The sequence below is a fragment of the Dryobates pubescens genome, chromosome 25, assembly GCF_014839835.1.
Source record: "Dryobates pubescens isolate bDryPub1 chromosome 25, bDryPub1.pri, whole genome shotgun sequence".
In the NCBI taxonomy this organism is placed as follows: Eukaryota; Metazoa; Chordata; class Aves; order Piciformes; family Picidae; genus Dryobates; species Dryobates pubescens.
Window position 1 is genome coordinate 3,848,126 of NC_071636.1, and position 22,203 is coordinate 3,870,328.

The following is a 22,203-nucleotide window of genomic DNA, read 5'->3' on the forward strand; positions in this document are numbered from 1 at the left end:
GAAGGGGCGCTGCCGGTGACAGCCCCCTACCCCGCCCCGCAGCACTGCCGGTGCCGTCCCGGGGAGGCGCCCCGCCGTGCCGTGCCGGGCGGCTCCCTTGGCTCGGCGCCGCGCCGGGTCACGCCTGCCCGGTGCGCGGCGCTGGGCTCTTCCAGCCGCCCGCCGCGCCGCACCGCAGCCCCATGTCCGCGCTCCCCCCCGGTACCGACATCAAGAGGGCTCTGGACAACAGCCCCGAGACCAACATCGAAGATGAGTTGCCCGACGGGCCGCCGCAGTCGCGGCCCAAGAGCTACCTGCTCCTCAGCATCCTCTCCTGCTTCTGTCCCGCCTATCCCGTCAACATCGTCGCCTTCGTTTTTGCCGTCATGGTGAGTAGCACCCCACCGGGTGCCCAGGCGACCTTCGCCTTGGGGTTGAGTGTTCGGCGGAGCTCCCCGCACCGGCCCGGCCCCAGCTGCCGCGCTCCCACCCGGGACTCACAGGAGCAGAGAGGGGCTCAAGAAACTGTCAGGGTAATGTACATCTTTTTAAGTGCTTGTCCCGGGCGACTGTAGGGAAAGTTCGGCGAGGTAGCGAGCCCGAGAGCATCAGCAGCCTCGCTGTGTCCATTTAGCAGAGCATACAAGCTGTGAAGTGAAGGCAGTTCAAGTTTTCAGTATCAGGGAGGGAAATTAGTTACATCAACAGACTCAACTGGATACAGTAACTCCGTATGAAAGTGGTAGTTGAGGGGTGGAAACCCTATTTGTAAAGGAGCAGATGTGGTTTCTACTCCAGCTAATTAAATATGACAGAAGTACCTTTTTCCCAGTAAACAGGTTCCTTACCCTCATTCAGCCTCATTCCTGCAACCTGAAATTGTTTTGTATAGTCCTTCATAATTCAGCAATCCTGTTAATTTCAAAAAGACTGTTAGAAGATAATCTTCTTCTCTGAGTCAAAAGTTGCAGAGTCAGATCCAGACTTTTCTAATAGCATCCATGATCAGTAATATTGCAATGTATTTCTGTTGTTTAGGAGCTGAAAAGGGTTTAAAACATGTTGTGTAGTTTCATCCTTTTCTCTGACAGCCAGGCTGGAAAGGTAAGTAAAAATACAGCTGTTTCTTTTGCAATTAGGTATAAGAGTAATTATCTATATCTAAAATACACTAAAGCACACTTTTCAAACTAGTAAGATTCATCAGAAATTACACTTGAATATTGGGATAAATACTTAAGTTTGAAAAATTATTTAAAGGAGCTATTCCAAACCCTCTTTGCAGCCTCTTTTGTCCAGATAAGTATTAGCTGTCACTTTCTTTTTTATGTTTGTTTGTTGTTAACTGCACAATATGCTTTTTTGCTTGATTGAGAAGATTTGATTCTGCTGTGGTACTCAGCATCCTTTCTGTCTGTGGGTACTTAGGGTGCTATATAAAGTAATGAGAGCTGATGATCTGGGGCTGTGAGCATCTGTTCACTGTGACAGTCCTTTCACCAAAGCAATAGGGCTGCACAGAAGTTAACTGTCAAGGGCAGAATTTGGCCTCTAAAGATTTTTACACCCCATATGGAGAAATCTCCACCTACGTCCTAGTTGAAGTTCAGTTAGGCTTTTGGAGTCAGGCTTAAGTAACTGTCACCAGGGGATATGTAGAAACCAGGGTGGGAAGAGCACTTCCTGAATGCTGAACAGTCTGTGCAGGTCTCAGCTGCCCAGTCCCCTGAAGGAGGGAGACAAAACCCAAACCAATAAACTCCACTGTATGCAAATCCTTTCTGTTTCAATATTGTTCTTACCTCAAGCCTCTCCTTGCCCATGAAAATAACATCCAACTTCCTTCCCACAGCCTGACTCCCCTGCAATTTAGGGCTGCAGCCTGTAATTGCTCCATTAATATCAACCCCAGGTTCTGGCATTTTAACCTATGTTGATTTTATTTCTACTTCTGCTGGGATCTACATCCTCTCTCTCTCCTCAGCTTGTTTCCTGGAGTTGATAAGGGTTAACACCCAGGTACGAGAGAAGGTTTTTTATTTTATTACAGAAGATGCCTTTATAGCCTGCAAAACTTGCCTGAGATCTTGTGTCAGAAAACATGAAGGCCCATAAAAGTATGCTGCACAAACCTCCTCTGCCTAGCATGGGTCTGGAAGGAAATGTCCTGCTGGCTTCTAGAGTGGCATGGTTCAGCACCCTGTTAGCTTGTGTCATGTCCTCCTTAAGCGCTCTCAATTCAGACAACGCTTCCACTCTAAAAGTGGAGTTCTAACACACCCCCCAATTAAATGACAGATATGTCTTCAGTCTCTTCTGCTGCCCCATTTACAACTCCAGCACTAGTTTCCTCACTTCTTTCTCACCTTTGGGGGCACAAACCTTGCCATTTCAGATCTTACCTCCTTGACTGTATTTTTAGAATCAACCTCTCCCAAGTTCTCCCTTTTGCAATAATAACCTATTCTTGTTCCTTACCTCCTTTGTGAAAGAGAGCTCTTTCCCATGACAAGTGTAAGAGGATAGTGAGTAGGATGGAGAGATTTAATGGCATCATCATGTTGATACATTGGCATTACAAGAGCAGCCCCCTCAAACTAGCTGCTGGTCACTTGCAGGTGTGAGGATTGCTTGGTATTTTTAGGCAATGGAGATCTGAATTCCCCATGGTCCTGACCAGGACTCCTGGCTGTCAGATTACTGTTTTCCTCAATACTCTTCTGCAGTTCCAGCCAGATGCCATCAGTTCCCCGACTTCCTGTTGCTTCCAGCAGCTATGTCATGTTGTGGAACCATTAGCTGGCTCACTCAGCCTCAGAGGTGTCTCACTTAGACTTTCTCTGTTCTGTCTCATGTAGGTGAAACTACAGGCATCGGGGCAGGAGCACAGGATGCAGGTACCAAGTCAGGATACTGATACACAGAAGAGACTTCGTTGGGGGGAGACAGTGTGCCACTCAGCTATTTGATTCCTTATCTGCATTGGTGTCTTTTCCCCCGGTTGTGAACCCAATCTGCAGTGAATCTGCAGTGAACTGCCAGTTGTATCTAAGACTCAGCTCTGGTGAACTGTCACTGTATCTGACTCATGGAAACAGAGCTAGAAGGATGCTGAGGGCCAGCTCAAAAACTGAATCAGATATTTCTAATACCAGCACCAGGTCTGATGAACAAACTTTCCTGGCCTTTTCCAGTGCAGCACCTTTGTTTGTCTTTATTTAAAAGATCTGTATGTCAGACTAGTCATCTAATTCCATAGCACCAACTTCAAAACAGACTCTTACAAGCTGTTTCTCCCTCATTGTTTGCTCCTCACTCCCTCTTTATGTTGGCACATTTCTGTTTAATCATTTGCATGTTTCAAACAACATATGTGGTCAAGCTGTGACAATCTTGGCTCATCTGCCTTCGACAGTAACAAGTTCTTGAACTGCCTTTGTTACTTTTGGACTCAGATGCATTGCACATGTATTAGTTTCCCTCTGCAAACACAAGCAGCAAGAGAGTGGTGGAAGTTATGGGACAGCAAAGGGTAAAGCTTCCTTTCTGAGGGGGTCCTAATGAGCCATGTACAGTGTGTTGGCTTTGGTCATGTCAGTGACTTAGCCACAGTGACCAGTGTTCCTGTACAGTTGTATTTCTCTTTATGTAGAAAGTTTATATGGGAGACTTTTATTATTTATAGAACTCCTTTAAAGTAGCTTGTAGGTACCTAGACATCCAACATCATACAGAAAAGCCTGTATTAAACAACAAGGCTCATCAGCTCTTCTTAAGCACTTTTCATGGTCCTTATTTTTGTGAGCTGGTAAGCTTTTCCTCTGCAACATCACTTTCACCCTGTCCCCAGACACACAGAAGTCCAGGGCTTGTTTGCATGCCACTATGCAGCCTGCAGAGCAAACTCCCCTCATTGTGTCCTGCTCATCAACTGCCAGCCTCATTTGATCAAAAGTAGAGATCAAGCCTGGTTCTGAATTGCTGAGTGCCCCACTCTTATTTCTCTTTCCCTGTAAGTTGTGCTCATAGTGAAGAGTCATAGTGAGCCAGCATGTCTCATTCTTTCTTTGCTCTGAACTACAGTGAGTATCTTATTGCCAGGGACAGACAGATAAGGTTTGTCACAGCCTGGCTCATGGAAACCCTAGAAAATGTTGATCTGAGAACCTCAGTCTGATCTGCCTAGATTTGTAAGAGATGCAGAGCAGGATTTCTGAAGTCATTCAGTATTCTTTCTGCTTTTGCCAACAGCACTTTGGGAATGTGAATCAGAAAGCACACGTTAAAAGGGATTAATAGTTTGTAGCTAATTCAGCAAATTTCTGTTCATATGAAGTTAAATCACTTCATTGTTGAACTGAGAATATCTTTTATAAATAGATGTGTGTGAACCTGGTGAAGTCACTGAGGTTGCTCAAGTAAATAAGCAGCTGCAGAACTCTGGCTTTAATTTAGTTTATGACCTCATAGTGAGCGAGGTAGCAGAAACCTGAGAAATCATATGGTATTAGGGTGAAAATGACTGAAACTTGTTTTAAAAGTTGGACAGGCCAAATGTGGCACACTTGCTGTGTTCTGTATGTATTGCCTAGCCCTTGGTAATTAACAGATGTAACATCTAAGGCTTTTATAGTTAATGTTGTCCATCTAACATGGAAAACTGAAAGCTTCAGCCAAGGGCCCTTCAAAGCAGGTGGAAGTAAATTAATTTCCAAGTGCTTTGCATCAGACCCCAAACACTTCCCCAAAACTCTTATTTTTCCTTGAATGCTGTCTAATTTATGCCATTTAATTTAAACCTCTTAATAAAGAAACTTGTCTCCTTCCTGTCTCTCCCAAATCCTCTTATCATTAATGCTATTTTCCCCTCTCTTCATCATGACATTATTTATTGAAGTGCACAGAGTGAATTATTTATTCAGTACCTGCAGAAATCACATGGACATTCTCCAGACTTGCTAAATACCTCAGTAAAATTGCACAGAACTGCAGGGTGGTTCTGCCAGGTCTTGCTTACAAATGTCTCAGTCTTGAGACCATGTGTGGGGAACTGAGTTTAGAGTATTTGCAGGACTACTCTCTAGCTGTCATGCAAAGTGAGCTCTGAGCTCTTTGCTGAATGGAGAGGGCAAAGTCATGGTTGGGGTGTTAGTGATGCTTCTCTGTTTCTCCATGTAGCCATGCTCACATTCATAGTTGCTAACAGAGGCAGCAGGAAAACTCAGCTTCCTCAAGACCAAGCCAAGCCATGTTTCTCTGATACTCCTTATATGTACCTTCCCAAATCTTTTTTTACCAAACCTCAGAAAGCTCTTCATCTGTAGACAGGACTGCTGAAAACAGTGGAGTAACTTAGGTGAAAGGAACTGTGTCAGCCATGCTTTGTAACAGGAGGCCACACCAGTGGAAAATCAGAGATGACATCACCTTATCTATGTGTTTGTGTCTGTCTCTCATTCTCATCTCTTCCACTTTCCCCACTATGTTCTTTAAGTCCACTACCACAACCTCAACAAAAGTTGACAGCAAAGCACAGGTAATAGCAATATTCTTTAGGGAAATAAAACAGAGAAATATTTAGGCATGTATGCTTCCAGGAAGAAAAGAAATGTATCAGTATTCTCTTTAAGGGCAAGAGTGCATCAGCAGCTCAGCCTTTCTTAAGACACCAGAGAATAAAGTATCTGCACTTATCCTTGAGATGCAGTTCCAGCAATACAGGCTTCATTGCTTTGGGACTGTCTTGGCACAAGCAATCTTACTGCAGTGCTAACAGCAAGGCTGCATCTAGGCCATTATCTTCTGTGTGCTCACTAATCGACAGAACACACACAGATAATGTCCCTAATTATTTTTCTGCTCAGCTCTACAACAATACTTACATCCTCTGAAGTTCATTCCTTTCCTGCTTTCCATGGTCTCAGATCTTCACTCTGTTGAATTAGCCATTCTGTCTTTGCTACAAAAAGTGATTCAGAACTAAAGCACTTTTGTAATAGCTGATTTCCCCAAGGAATTGTGCTGAGATAGTTCAATAGTGCAATCTGATAAAGAAATCTGGACTCAGTGTCATAGCTTATGATCTCAAACTCTCCAGATCTTACAAAATAGTTCTTAGTAATAATACTCCTTTTAAAAGTTCTTTGATAGCATCATCTTATTCTTGGGGAAAAAGTTGTCACAAACTTTGTCAGACTCATATTCCAGAATACTTCAGTGCTCTTTCACTGAATCTTTTCTTTTAAAAATATGGTCTGGTTAAACCAAAAATGAAGTCAGAAAAACCCTCACAAGAGACCTGAAGATCAGAGTGGTCCTATCACACTTTTCATTACATACAGAGATTGCATACAAAACACCTTTCAAGTCATGGGTGGCTAGAGTAAAGTCAAGTATGTTGAGATAGTATCTGTATGCCTGATGCATACCTTAGGATGTATATGATAATAATTATCAGTGTGCTCCAAAAATGCAAGAGGACAGAATTTCAAGCCCACAAAGATGGCATGCAGAAGTTTTGTTCAGAGAATCTAAATTTGTCCTTTTACCACCATCAGCAAACTACCTACTACTTCTTCAAACTTTGTTTGGAACCAGCTGCCCAGGGAAGTGATATAGTCACCATCCCCAGGGGTGTTCAAGAAATGTGTGGATGTGGCACATTCAGACATGTTTTAATGGCCATGGTGCTGTTAGTTTGATGGTTGGACTCAATGATTTTAGAGGTCTTTCCCAACTGAAACAATTCTATGTTTTGAAAAGTGAAATGCTGGAAAAATAAGAAGAGTAAGCTTTTCATAAGATGTTTTCCTGAGGCTTTCTGTAAAAATGCAGCCTTGTTATGCTCCTTTCCATGCTTGTGATCCTACAAAACATGAGCATTTATTTCACTGCTCATGAAGTGGCCAGCTAACAGTTCACATACGCAGTCTTTGCAGAGGTAAAAGCTACTGATAAATGCAGGCAGGTGGATTAGAGACGGTTTCACAGCTTTTATGCTGATGTGGCCAAGAAAACTCATCATATGAGTAGAGCCTCACCACTGAAAAGAAAAGAGCTGTAACTGCAATGAAATATACTGACAATGACCAGAGTAGAAGACTGCCCTGTCTGCTCACCTTGGACTGCTGGCAGTGGATGTTTATTTCTAAAAGGCAAGTCACCCTTCACTGAAGTCCTTTCTACAGTACCCAAGTGCACAGAACTCAGTTAGTTCAAAGCAGTCCTTTTGGTTTGGGTACAGATTTCTGTTGATTAAAAGAAGTCATAAGCTCTCTGTTTTTTTTTCCCAGGCTTTAAACAGTTACAATCAAGGAGACATAGAAGGGTCAAAAAGACTGGGTCGCAATGCGCTCTGGGTGGCTGTGGCATCAATTATCATTGGCCTTGTCATCATCGGAATCTATTGCGTAGTTCATTTCACAACGGTAAGCAAAACACTGCTAGTTCTGATGCAAGCAGTGTTGCTCTGTGCCCGGGCTTCAGAATGCAAAACTGAAGACTGTACCAACCCTCTACTGATGTTAAAATTGAGAGATGCATGCATGTTTGCCAGAAGAGCAATCCTTGCTTCTTTTGCAGCTTAGAAATTCTGATGGCTGTGGTTAAATGCAGATGCCTGTGTCTTAGCAGCAGTGGGTTTTCTAGAAACTCTTGCAGCTCCCATAGGTTTTTCCAATTCAGGCCAGTTGCTTTTTGTGTTTTGTTGTGTTTTGGTTTGGTTTGGGTTTTTTCCTGGCCATCAGTTTCACTATCTGCAAGATCAAACACACAGAGATTTTGAGAGTTCAGGTAACGGAGTCCCCAGGTGCCGCTTTTCACTCTCATAATCTGTTCAATGTATTTTTGGCAATCAATTACTGTTTGATATTCAGATGAACTTGACAGTATCAAAAGTGACCACAAATGTAATTTTGACCTGATTACTCTGAGGTAAGGTAAGGTCTTTCACTCTCCCTGCCCTGTCACTGATTTTGGACACCTGGAACAATAGTGGAGCAACTCAACAAATTAACCTCTGTATACACAGTGTTTACCCACGTGGGTTATAAGTTTATCTGGACAAGGGGACAAAAGTAATTAGGATGTTGATAACCTATCTTAAGGTTGTGCAACAATATGTTCTTTTCCCCATAGTAATATGCAGGTCCCAGTAAAATAACCAATTTAAATCACTTCATTGTTAGCTGGTTTGTTTGCAGAATCTTTTAGTGTACAAATGTATGTATAACCTTCAAACACCACTGAAGTGCAAACGTCTCCAGGGAGCAGAGTGGAGTAGCTGGTTCAACATGCACAACACTGTCAGGCAAAAAACTTGTAGTACCCCATCCTGAACTGTAGGGAAAGTAGTAGAGATGGCGTCCATTTCTGTAGGGTACTAGTGGATGGTGGCACAGAATCCAAAGCTTACTGAATAACTATTAATTTCCCATGTATTTTGCAAGCACTGAATCTCTTTGGTTCAGCTTGTGTTCAGTTTCCTCAGCTCTCACAGACTGAAAACCAAGTCACTTCAGGCGGGATGTGCCAAGTCTTGTAATTGACAGCAGCAACAAATTCCTCTGCTTGCCTCTACTACCTTACTCATCATTTCTCAGACAAGGATAGCAGCTCAGTATTTTTTTTTTAAGTAGGAGGAGAGAAGGGCAGCATGAGGAGTGGCAGACAACACTGACCCAAAGCATTCACATTAACTAGGGCACGCTACCTATGTTTAGTTGCAGTCAGCATTTCACTTCTGCAACAGTAGGACCACGTGTGCTGAATGTGCCTGCTTCTTTGTGCCCACTGCCAGCTATTGGTGGTACTTAGCACTTCACATTTACCTAGTATTTGTAAGCACCTTCTCCCTCTCCTAACCCTCAGGGAAGTAAGCAGCAGTAAATCAGTATAATATAACTTTGTAGCATTTTCTTAAGAGAAAAATCTCTTGTGTTAGATGGAAACATGGCCACATGCCTGGGAACCCTCAGCACACTGCTGGGATATCAATTTCTGTATTCAGTGACTTGTTTCCTTAGAAGTCTCTTAGCCAACCAGTACTTAGAGTTTGGTGGGGACTCATGGTTTACTGGATTCTCCCTGCTTTATGGCTTTTCAATCTTTTTACTACTCCCTGCCACCCTCCAAAGAGCCCATGCTTCTAGGAAATTGTATGATAGGAGCAACAATCTTTATCCCTCTGATGTGGGAATGAGTGAATAGGAGCACTCACCTGGCTTTTACACCCTCTGTGCCCACCTGAGTCCCCATTATTGCCTTACTCTTGGACATCTATATTTCATACTAGAGCACCTTTGAGTTTGACATGCCACCAGTGTGGATGGCATTGCATGGCCCATGCAGTTCTCTCCCCAATTTGTATCCTGGTCATGGATATTAATTAACTGACAGACACTTTGCACTCTGCTAATGTGAAGTGATTGTAAATTACCTGTATGCTAACTTTAATATATATGCTTCAGTATTAGTAAGGCAGTACAAAATAGCCTTAATAGACTCAGTCATGTGACAATCAGTCTTGCAATTAATTTGACTACCATTAGGCACAGAACTGATGCTTCCATGACCTGCACATGCATTTCTCCTGAAAGTTAGGCTTCAGCAATACATATGAAAAGCTTGACTCTTCCAGGATTCATTACTGTGCTGTTTATCCACATGAAATTCATCAGCTACCATATTATCCAGTTGCTGGCAGTCCTGTGACTTCTTCTGATCTTCAAAGGACAACAAGTCTCACTGCAAATTACCGTCAGGAGTCCAACCTTTTATTCTCCTTCCACATTCTTGCATATCTCTCCCTAGAGCTTGTTGCTTACTATCCTGCCATCCCGTTTCTAATCTGTTAGCCCTTCATCTGTTCTCCCATGACTGCTAGAGCTTCTCACAGAGGGTGTTACTTGAGTATTCATAAACCCTTTGATAAATTTCACTAGCTTATTCTGATTTATCCATGCTCCTGCTGATGGTACCAAAGATGCAAGGCATAATGAGTTTGAGGGCTGGATGCTCCTTTGGAGTTCTTCCACAGCATCCCAAGTCAGAGCTTCTCAAGAGCAACAAACCTGAGACATCCAAGTCAGGTTGGCAGGAAGGAGTTCTATGAGTTGTTACACAATGTTTCCTCTTGGTACAGAAACTTGGTCCAGGCTCAGCTGGCTCTGAAGTCTTCTTCAAAACAATTTCTAACCTTCTCCCATGGAGCTGGTTACACATGTACTAGAGGATCTGCAGGCCAAGAAGGAACCTATCTCCTCCTGCCAAAACTCACAGACTTCAGGATTTCCCCTTCATGGAAGTCTCCATTCAGCTCTTTTCAAGTGTGGTCTTCAGCTGTTCATTCTTTGCTTTGTAGCACTCAGGCACTCTCCTCTGCAGAGTCTCTGTGAAGACCTTGTTGGTCTCCTGTTTGTACACCCTGATGATCTGCAGTCTGCTCACGTCCTCCTGAAGCCCTTATCCCTGGAGACACAATGCTCCAGAGTACAGCTCTTGCCAGACAGGCCTTCAACATCTCAGCCCCAAAGACAGGCAGCAGTCAGTCCCCATAGCTGAAACCTGGACAGCTGCATCCTCTTTCTGAAGCTTCATCTTGGTCAAGGCTTCCAATATGCCAGGCAGTTGCTCCAGCAGTTTTGAGGACAGTGCTATGTGGTTTACCACCACCACTGTTACACAGTCCCAAGCAGCCCTTTGCTGCCTTCAACAGAGTCTCTGTGTTTCCTTCTGTGCAAGCTCACAACTTAACTGCTTTGCCATTTCTCAGCATCTCTCATTGAAATCACTGTGAATTGAGTCCTGAAACACTTCTTCATCTGGATGCAGATTCCTTCAGCATTCACTGGAAAGTGATTTGCTTTCTATGAACTTCTAGAAGAACATTCAATGAGGCCAGTGCCTAGCATGCTGAATTTCAGTAGCCTCTGATTACCAAAACCTCATGCCTATTAAAAATTCCACCCAAAGTTACCATTTGCTCCCACCTCTTCTCTTCTGGCTTTTCAGTACCCAAACCTACTATACATTCCATCTGTGCTATAAGCAGAGTTGAGGAGGATTCCCATGGTATTCTACATGCCTCAGCCAGGAGAAAAATGTTTAGTCAGGGATGTTGAGGGTAGAAATGGTAGAAGCTGCAGAGAGAGGAAGTACAAAAAAACCTCCTGTTTTGAACAACCAGTGACATTATGCCCCTGATAACACCCCTAGTTAAACCCACAGTAATACTGGTAGACTTGGGAAGAGGGAAGACTTTCACTTCTCAGAAAATTCCCACCCCTGAGCCCTGAGCTTCATTCCATGGCTTCTTTGGTTTATTCAGTTGCAGACCAACAGTAGCACAGGAATAACAGCAGGTGACACCTACGTCTGTGTGGAAGAAACAGCCTTGACTTTGCATTTTGGAGATTTACTGAGTGCTAAGCCAACTTGGGGATTCTGCTGCTGCCTCGGAGAGTCTCGTTTGTCTCTAACACTAGCATGTTATCTTTAGCAAACATGTATTAAGATATATAGTGATACATATATAAATACATACACACATATATATAGCCTGGAACAGGGCTTACCAACACTTGGGAATCATCTACCTTCTGTGGTCATGACCTGGAATGCAGGCAAGGGGAAGCTGTTGCTTGCATCACTGGAGTTAAGCCAGCAATAAAACTCATCTGTCTTGATCAATGTAAACTGGTGTGTTCCTCATTATGCTGAGGAATCACTAAGTGTCAAGCTGTGGTGAGTGCTGAATCAGGCCTGTCCCTCATTCCACAGTAGGCCAAATTCATTCTTACTCCATTCTATAACTTGGGCTCTCTCCTGTCAGCTTTTCCTCCACTCCTACCCCACCAGTCCTGAACATGGAATTAATTTTCACTGCTTGTTTGGATGTAACTTAAACTGGTATTGGTGTCACCACTGAGTCTACACCTGCACATGTGCCCATAAGCATGTTGTCCATCAGGAACTGCATTGAGAAAAGGGACATATTCATCTTCCATATTTGTCTTGTTCCACTACAAACGGGAACAGCACAGAGCTGTGTGGCCTTCACTGTCACTGATATGCCCAGCTAGAGAGTGAATGGCAAGATAAGTAATGACAGGGGACACTCAGCTGCAAGCCACATCCTGAATCCTGCCTCTGGTTCTGACTTCCTTGTCTTAAGAAAGATGTGTTACATACACAAAAAGAGAGAGACTGCAGGGTGTGAAAAAAACCTTTGTATGTGGACAGACGAAATAGCCACAATCTCATTCTGTTGCTGGGTTTGCTGCACAACCTGTTAGTAGTCTGAAACAGTCTGCAGCTTCTTACAGCACATACATTTTTAGACTCTCCAGTGTCTGAGTGACAGTTGGCAATGCTGCTCAGGGCAGAAGTAGAGCTCACACAAGTTTGGCTTTTTTTTTTCCCAAGTGGGCCACAAAGTGTATCTCCTAAAATCCCTGCCTTTTGTGCACCTCACTGATTCTCTTCAGTCTAGGCCAGTAGGAATGAGTGCAGTAGAAACAAAGAGAACTAGTAAGATGTATTAGAGTGAAGTAAGACACAAGTTTTTCTATAGAGCTCTGACTGAGCCACAGTTTTAGTATGAGGAAAGATAGCCAAAGTACTGAAGGAATGGAATACAAGAAACTCCTGTCAACAGACCAGTGTCCAAGACCTGTAATTCATGTCATAAGTTCACTGTCTGTTTGGAACCTCAGGGCCACAGGCAGGGTAGAAATATCTTCTGGTAATAACTGACATGGGAAGGGTAATTGTGTTCCATGACTCTGGGATTTCATGCAAACCTTTATGATATTTTAATGCTTTTGTACTGTGAACTTCTAACCCCTTCTTTAACCTCACTTGATCTAGAACTTCACCCCAGGGAAGCCACAGAAATACCACCTGTCAGCAAGACTTCAAAAGAAGACAGACAGACAGGCTGTACAGAAAGTATTGGCTTATACTGTTTCATAATCAGTAGGGTCTTAATTCAAGCATATGTGCAGTAATGCAGCATTGGTAATTACTGGGAGAAGGAAAAGGAGTAAGCTTTTAGACTGGTCACACAGAAATAATTCTTCAAGGGAAAAGACATGCAGAATTGTTTTTAACATCTCTACTGTCCCCTTCCTGAGGCTCTCAAAGGCCATTGCAGACATTTCACTGACTGTCTCAGAGACAGAATAAACTGAGTGCCAGTAAAATGACCAGGACTACACAGCCAGCCTGCAGATCTTTACACTGTCACTCCTGTCCTCTGTGCCTTACCACAGGGGGAAAAAGAGTCAAGGAACACTACCTGCCTTTCACTGCAGTAACTGGCACAGCAGTCATTCCCTTATCTTTTACCCACATTAATTCTTGGCTCCTTCTGCTGCTTTTCTATCAGTAAGGGCCCTACCTTGATACTCTACTTCTTTTTACTGGATTTGTAAAAATGTAAGAGCTGCAAGTCCTCCCTCTGCGTATCAAAGGTGTTTAGTCATCTTAGAGGCTGAGTAGTGATCAGACTCACATAGATGCCCAGAGGCAATGCAATTACATCAGCCTCATTTCCTCAGCAAACCACATTAAAAATTCTGGTCCAGTTGTTTTATCTGTGCATGGAGGAAATGTCCCCACAATAGGTTCTGCCCACTGGAGTCCTGAGTGGCATTCAAGAGAGAGTCAACAAAAGAGTTATGCTCTCTGCAGGATATAGTTACTGCTTAGTGCTTCATGTCCTAAATCCCTCTTTAAGGAGCTGCTGAAAGGTAGCTGCTTGATGGAGACGGTATCTCCAACACTAGCAGAGAGCCCAGCACCCAGTGAGATCAGCACACCTGTGGGTAATGTCTGGAACCTACTTCTAACACAAGAGTTTGAGGGATCTTTCCTTTCCTAATGCAGAAGCATAAGAGGGGTTACTGAGCGTTTTTTTCAACAGCACTTATGTATTGCTGTTGTATTTACTGAGCTGTCTACTGCTGAAAGTACTGCTTGTGGCTGGCTGGTTTATACACCGCTTCAAGGAAGCAGAAATGCTGTTGGCCTCATGAATCTTTGTCAAATCAGAGCCCATTGTATTGGTTTAGGTAACCCAGTTAAAAATTCAGTTCAGATTGACAGATGACCAGTGCCATTAGAAACTTAGCTCTCTGGTTCCAAACTGTATTGAACCACTAATCTAGAGGGATGTTTGTTAAGAGAACAAGTGCCACTAATGTGGCATAATGTATCCATTAGATCTGTGGAATGAATAATTTAAACTCAGAAGGCAAACTCTGTCTCTTTTTCCTCCTTTAAAAATACATATTTCTGTGTCCTTGCAGCATGCTATCTGAAGACCAGGACTGCACTTGGAGGATATCATCATGTAAATCTCAAGAGGGGATAAAGAAGAGAAGGGAAACCCTTCATTCCAGACTGTTAGATCTGACCCTACAAGTCTGCAGAGGCATGTTGCTGGTGGATGAACTGATAGTCCAGTTAGTTAATCAGCATGGCGTGACCAGGTGTTCAAAATCATTTATTTATAAGAAATCTCAGTGTAAAGCAGCACTTTCTCTTTTACCCTAATGTATAATGAGATCTTACCCTAACAACTCCCTTTTCTTTCTCATTTACATGGAATGTATGCTGGATCCATGACGTTCCCTGGCTGACCCTAGCCAGACAAAGCCAACCTACCTAGACCGTTGATAGTGCACAATGTAAGATCTGATGCACAGCTCGCTGAAGCTAGTAGAACTCCTGTTGCCTCCAGTGGGTTTTGGATCAGACCATTAAGGATTTTTTTTATTATTATTACTTTAAAATAGTCTCTACATAATGCAGTCATAACCATGGGTTTGTGATCTTATCCTGCTATGTGATTTTATAATGCCGTGGGCGTCCTCTGACTCAGCGGCTGCTTTCTTCTGTCACCCTCAGCTTTCAGGTCTTTACCTTGGATTTTTAACCACCTGGGACCGATTTCAATCACTTGATTATTAAGAGACACTCTTCTTCCATAACATCCATTATTTATTTTTGTTTTGTTGTCTTTCATTGTTGAACTCCCTTGACTTAGCTCCAGTCCTGAATTCGAGTTGCACTGATCATATTTTCCTCTTTAAAAGTCACATATGTAAAAAGTTCCTTTTTTTTTTATCTGACAAAGGATCTTTTTAAATAGATGTTCTTCTTCATCCCTTTGTTATCTAGCAACTCACATAGTTTCATTGTGTTCTGCTTTGCTCATGCCTTTTTTGTTTAGTTTATCCTCTCATCTTGCTATGAATAGTCTATATATCAATGCAGTTAGAGATGGACAGACTTCTATACCCTTGCAGAGTCACTTGCTGATCCTAACATGTTACTCAGTGGACAGCCAAAGGTTACAGAGTCTGCCTCTAAATTACTGCAGTTCCTTGGTACCTGAAAATTTAGCATGGGACATCTGTTTTTTATAAGCTGAACACATTCTAAAAGAATACCTTTGTTTTGTCACACTAATATTCTATGTTAAAAGGAGTAAGCTCTGGTGAGCATTCAGACAGATGGCTACATCTTCAGCAGTTGTTGCTCCATTTGCTTTAATTGTCACTACATCTTTCAAGCAAGCTATGCCAAATTGCACTTACTCTCCTTGCACTGACATACATCTGGACTGACTACCTAGAAATGCATGGGAGTTTTGCAGGTGCAAGTGAGAAAAGAATCATCCCTGGCAGGAGTACAACTACCTATTAAAAGGAAAAATAGGTCTCCCAGAAACCTTTACCTGTTAAAACCTATGCCTGAAAGTAGCATGCATTTTCTGTGCCTTGATATTAGACTTCTAATGTGCTTTTTTTTGCTGTTCTTTCTGCCAAATTCTGTTTTTCATTGAAGTCAGTGAAGCATCACCTCTCCTTAATGACTCCAGTATAAAACTTCATGAACACTGGTGAAATCAGTTGATTTCTTCAACACTTAGACTGATCAAATCTGTCCACATGGAAATCTTGCCACTGATTTTGATGATCCCAAGAATTGGCTGTTCTGTGAACTCCTCTTTGGTTTTTGAATACTCTTTCAATGGTCTGATATGTCTTGTGGGACTTTTAGTAGCTTGCCTTATTATCAGATATGATAGAACTGTCATTGAGAAGTGGAATAAAATTACTTTTAATTCATGTCCATTCTGTTATGTGGGAAGTGTCTTTCCTAAGTTTTGTTGCCTCTTCTATTTTAAAGAGTAATATCCCATTTTCTAACACCTTGCACAGTTTCAGAATAAAATGAATCAGAGCAAAAGCAGGATTTCTGGTCTACAAAACACTCTGCAAGCAGTCTGTACTGTAGCTACTACATCCAGAAGCTGCTAGAGATCAGTTAATGCTCAAAGGATCAGCAAGGTAGGCTCTTGCCTGCATTTTCAAAACAGCATCCGGAAAGAGCATTGAAGCCTTTTCAAAATGGGCCCTCAGTGATCTCTTTGGGGCTTGAGAATAGAATAGAAATAGAAATAGAAATAGGAATAGAATAGAATAGGTTGGAAGAGACCTTCAAGATCATCGTATCCAACCTATCATCCAACCCACCTAATCAACTAAACCATGCAACCAAGCACCCTATCTAGTCTCCTCCTGAACACCTCCAGTGATGGTGATTCCACCACCTCCCCAGGCAGCCCATTCCAATGGGCAATCACTCTCTCTGTGTAGAACTTCTTCCTAACCTCCAGCCTAAACCTCCCCTGGCACAGCTTGAGACTGTGTCCTATCATGACTTTCCTATCATGAGGTGAAAGTGGCCAAATGACATCACCAAAGGAGGTCTCTCAGCAGGCAGCAGAGGTCAGTATTGCTGGTGTCAAAGTAAGCACCACTGAATTGCTGTAGTAAGTTTTCTACATCAGTGTACTAAAAATCAAGCTCTATACAGAAATTTTCATCTTTCTGCAAAATACTGAAGTCCAATCCTGTAAACCAAACCACAGCTAGTGGTGGGAGAGGGGATAAAGGCTTCCAAAGTTACTTGGAGAGTAGAGGGTAGGGATTAGGCAACTTGAAGTATGGTGTGAAAGTGCCTAACGAGGATTCAGATCAATAGGAGCTAGACGCCTGACTTGTTCAGATGCTTTTGAAAGCCATGCTGGAAATTTAACTTGCATCTTAATGTTCTTAAATATCTTTGAAGTCTTGCTCTTAATATAATTGAGAATTGAGCCATTGTATCTTCAGTGCTTCTGAAGATAAATGTTGCTACCTTACAGTGCTATTGATTGGTATAAAAATAAAGGCTTTATATTAAACCACTTAATGTGACAGAGAGGGGGAAATGCAGTAATTCCTCTAATGTCCTTTAGTGCTTCTGTGTCACAGGTAATCTTACTTTTGCTTTACTAATGTACTGGTATTGGTTCTCTTCATTTATTTATGTTTACATAAATTTTCAACCATGTTTGAGAAAAGCAGTCAAACCCAGCTTGTGCTGGAAATGAATATGGCCCTTGTACAACCAAACCGTTCTGCTGTAGGTGTGACAGACCCATACAAAGGGAGGCATCAAACATAGGGAAGCTAAATGACAACTTACTGCCCAAATCAGCAAGACCCACGGTGACAGCAGTGGGTGCTGAAGGCAGAATGTGGTTGTCTGACTGAGGAATTAGTGCCTGCTGAAGTCCTGTCATATATATGTGCTGGAAAATGTTACTTCATTAAAGAGGGGAGTGAAGTGAGCAGTAAAACGTATTTCAGCTCAACATCTGTGTCCCAGGCAGGTGCCCAGAATCTTCCTTGCACAAAGCTGCTCCAGGCTTCCATTTTTTTGATGCAGTCCTCCTGCATGCTGAAGGCACCAACGTCCAGCTCCCTTTTCCTTCCTGCATGCATTACAGGCAGAGACAGATGGAAACTTGAAATTGCTGGCCTCAGCTCCTGGATCATGTTAGCATCTTTCGCTTCTTACAGGGCAGCTGCACTCTGCAAAACAGCAGTGTGCACGTATCTTGATATGTAACCCTAGAAGAAGGCTTCTAAATATAAGAGGAGTTTCTTTGCTGCTCTATGAAGGGGGTCAGCCAGACTCTTAAACAGCTTGTGGTGGATGTTTCACAAGATTGCACAGCAAAAAAAAAACACAAAAAAAGTCAAGGGGACAATATGAAATTAAATTCTTAGGGTGGAATTAAATTCTCTGTAGGCACAACCAGGAGTTTACAGCTTGTAACTTCAAGATCAGCACTGGCTCTTCAATTTATGTGGTTGCAACCACAATCCATGAACAGTGTGGCTTACGGCTCCAGAAGCTGTTCCTTTCTGTACCTGATATCTTTGGATGTGTGCCACAGTGTGAACTCTTTTCTGCCTCTCAGCCTGGTTGTATTTTGCTGCTACCAGAGTGTCCATCACTCTCAGAATCAGTCCAGATGCATCTGCTGGAACAGTGTGGAAGCTTCATTCTCTAGACTCATTTCCTTACCTGAGCCCTCACTTTGCCTACCAGTTATTCAAGATGGATTTTGTTACTGCTTTGCATTAGTAAGGGAGAGACTGGGTTATCCTTGGCTGCCCAGGGAGGTGGTGGAGTCACCATCCCTGGAAGTGTTCAAAAAATGTGTAGACATGGCACTTGGGGATATGTTTTGGTGAGTATGATGTTGTTGAGTTGGGCTTTACGATCTTAGAGGTGTTTCCCAGCCTTGATCGTTCTCTCATTCTATGCTCTTCCCAGTGAGTTTTTACTTTGTGCTCATTGTGTGTGCACACAGGCACAGGAGGATGCATTTGAAGGCCTGGATTCCCCAGATTTTCATTCCTGATAATGGGGTAAATTAAGAGGAAATTGAGTAGATGTGGAACATATCCAGACTTTGGAGGAGATCCATCCAGGCAAAGTAAGAGCCATCAGAAGGCCTGTGCAGAGTGGTCTGCATGGCTGCTGCCTAACTTCTTCTGAGACTGAGCCCTCAGTTTTTTATGGGCAGTACCTTCAGACTGAACTAATATGTGATTGTTGGTTTCCTCTTACTATCTTCTTACCTATCTCCAACCTCATTTTTAACTAGCAGGTCTCTGAAGGTGTGCAGTGTTATGCTGGAGCAGAGGAGTTGAGAAGGGATGCAGCGAGTGGGCTGTGAGCAGGTTTTTTGTGGACTCGCAATTCTCCGTTTCCCAAGGACAACGGCATGTTCTGCATGCACAGCCATGGCATGTGCCCCTGAAATGTGAGTGAGCCTTTGAGGAGGCTGCCCAACTTCCTCTGCAGCACCCTCTGGCAGCCTGGCAAAATGGGCTAAATTCAGAAGGCACCTAAAAGGAGGAGGGCATTTGGAAACAGATCAAACAGCCAATGTAAAGATGGAGGAACTAACTTGGCAGCCCAGTGCAGAAAGCTATAGTAAGAAATTTAACCAGAAGGTTTCTGCAGTTAAATTTATCCTGTCTTGAGCTCTAGAATAAGTTCTGCTGCTGCTACCACCACATAACTCACTCTCCACAGTACAGAAGCTGTAAGAAACACTTGTTCATGTGTCCTTTCTAGCATGATTTATGGCATGTCTTAATTTGATCTACCAGCTCATGACTGAGGGTGGCCCTTCTGGTTTTGTCATATCTAGCTGTAGGGCTGAGTCAGCTTCCACTTGACTTGCAAAGACTTCTCTTTTGGATAAATAGGCTTGCATCATGTCAAGAAAAAAGAACATTGCCAGGTATCAACTGATCCATCAGGACTTTAAACTGCACAGTCTGAGACTATAGGCCACTGCATTTATTCTTCAACACATACTGTGGGGCAAGAGAAGAGGAAACTCACTGAAATGGAGGGATACCACCAGAGCAATGGTAATTGTGAGCTCGTGGACACATATCTCAACCAGCATTCAGCAGGGTCTTCACTACCTTTTGATTTCAACCAGCTCCTGAAGATAATCCAAACAGTGAAAATGAAGTCCTGGCCCAGAGCACAAGGAGTTGGTGAGTGCCGTCCCTTCCTCGGGGCTAGCACAAGAGTTCAGTTTGACTTTTTGTGCCTGAAAGGTTTGTAAGACCATTCTTCACCCCATTTAATCAAAGATGGACATTCCCCTAACACAGGTCCCTCCTGACCTCAGCTTACTTTCTATACAACTGAGTCAGCTGATGACCACAGATGGTAAGTGATACCTCCAAAGGGGCAGAGTGACTCAGTAGGAAAGATGTCATTTCAGTTGACTTCTCAACCTGTACAGCACTGAAAGTGCTCTGTCATGGTTGGTAGAACTTTGACAAACTCTGCTGAGTCTTATGATCTTAAAAGCCAAGAACCAAGATGCCTTAGTTTCTGAGGCAGATGCTCTGTGTGGGCTTTAATAGTTAGGCCAGGGCCAGTTCATGTTTATTTAAGAAGGTAGATGTGAGATGAGGAAACAGGACCTGACCTTTGCTTGTGGCTAGTGACATGGTGAATAACAGAGAGGCCATGTGGCTCCTCATATCCTGCAGGTGTTTTGCAAGCATCTCCTTTTTAAAGCCTCACACTGCAGTTCTGAATTTGTATTGAACTAAAAGATTTTTGCAATGCTCACCCAACCTAGCATCACTTTCCTTTGGCTGAAGGAAAGCTAATAGCTAAAGGCAGAAGTGATGAAGATTGATCTTCTTGAGATCATGCTGGCAGTTAGTGTCAGAGGCAAGAAGGAGATTTTTATCAAATTCCTCCTCTCCTCCTCAGTGAAAATGCTATTCCTGGGCATCCCCCCAAAGTGTAAGGCCATGTATGCAGCTAAACAGCTAAGGAACAAATTATTCTGGTACCAATGCCAGGGGCACTTAGCAAGGGCTGAGCCCAAGTTCCCTGTTGCTGTGTCCCCTCTCTGAGAGACATGGCTGTTTAGAAAAGCAGAGAGAGTTGGCATGGTCAGTTGTTTCATTGGCAAGTGACACCCCTCCCATTCTCACTAGGGAAGTTAACCAGGAACCTCATGGGTGATACATGGAAGTCATGATGGAAGCAGGTGAAGGAGCTCACCATCTGTTACATCCTCATCTGGCAGTAAGAAGGGTAAGACAGATACATAAAGGGGCAGGGGGTAGAAAAGATATTTTGTAGTCTTCTTTTGGAATGTGGAGGCTGGTCCCAGATGGAGTGAAAGAGGGTGACTTGCTATGCAGGTTTCAGAGTAAGAAGGAGGCAAAAAGTCATTAATGCTATTAAAGGGAGGAGCAAACCCCCAGAGTTCTAGAAAAATCAGTGACTAGATGAGCTGTGCCAGGCCCTCGTGGTGTGTCTTTAGCTAATCTCTGGCTTCCCACGTCTCCTGCATTAACAGCTGTGAGGGAACTGGGCTCCCACTCAGGCTGATAGGAGAAAACAAGATTCCAGTGCATGTGAGGACCACAAGCAGAGACATGCCCATGAGGAGGCAGGGTGATGATTTAGTGGGCAGCAGTGGCAAGCCCCCATGTAAGACTTGTTGCTCATGGTGAAATGCCATCCAGCCCTCATAATTCATAGGGACGTGGCACTTCACAAAATGAGTTACAGCTCCAGGACTGTACTACACCCACCCGTCACGACCGACAGTGAGGGAAGAGAAGAATCAGGGTTGAAGAGGCAGCAGTCAAGTGAAGCCCAGCCACCAATAGGTTGAGATGCTTGTGTTCATGGCTTCTGTCCTGTTCACAGGCCAGTAACTCCCCATGGTTTTGGACACCAGGGATAGATGGTTCATCACTGTATGGGGAGGAACCATCACACTTTAGTACCAGAACGTTAAACTAATTAATGCTTGGACCCACCATAGACTAGTTCCCAGAGCCTGCTGAGAACAATAGAGTTTGGAGACAAAGAACTGGGGAGTGCTAAGCCATGTGAAACACCAGAACAACAGCTGTATTTTATAGCAGGCTGACTGTTCAGCAGGGGCTGGGGAAGAGCTGCCCACACGCATTCCCCTGCCACCCTCCAGCAGGCTGTCCCGTGCCAAGTAGCCCACCCGTGACAGACAGACTAGACGCAGCTGTTCCTCAAAACACGCGGCCGGAGCCAGCCAGGCACTGCCAGTGAGGCACAGTGCATCTATCCCGGTGGAATTCTGCCCACAACTAACAGCCTGGCACAGGGATACACTTCAGTTTGCTAGGATTCCTTCTGTCTGTTTGCAGGTTGCTTCGACTGGTTAAGAAAAACACTCAGCAATTTCCTCGTAGAGAGCCGTGCTGAGCCAGGAACCTGCGGAGCTCCCAGCTTCACGCCTCTTAGAAAAGTAGAAGAAAGACAGCGACAGCTGAC

At 43.5% G+C, this 22,203-nt stretch overlaps 1 protein-coding gene across 1 annotated transcript; it reads left to right on the plus strand.

Moving 5' to 3' along the window:
- Nucleotides 1–9: 9 nt before the first annotated feature.
- TMEM233 (transmembrane protein 233) lies at nucleotides 10–16,192 on the plus strand. Its single transcript, XM_009909646.2, has 3 exons — nucleotides 10–371; nucleotides 7,275–7,409; nucleotides 14,292–16,192. The coding sequence occupies exons 1-3, from the start codon at nucleotides 183–185 to the stop codon at nucleotides 14,301–14,303; spliced, it is 336 nt and encodes a 111-aa protein (XP_009907948.1). The 5' UTR covers nucleotides 10–182; the 3' UTR covers nucleotides 14,304–16,192.
- Nucleotides 16,193–22,203: the final 6,011 nt, after the last annotated feature.

Excerpts from the sequence above, each read along its gene's own strand:
- TMEM233 (XM_009909646.2), top strand. The coding sequence starts at position 183 with ATGTCCGCGCTCCCCCCCGGTACCGACATCAAGAGGGCTCTGGACAAC. Across the intron at positions 372-7,274 it reads CCTTCGTTTTTGCCGTCATG|GCTTTAAACAGTTACAATCA; the intron begins GTGAGTAGCACC and ends TTTTTTTCCCAG.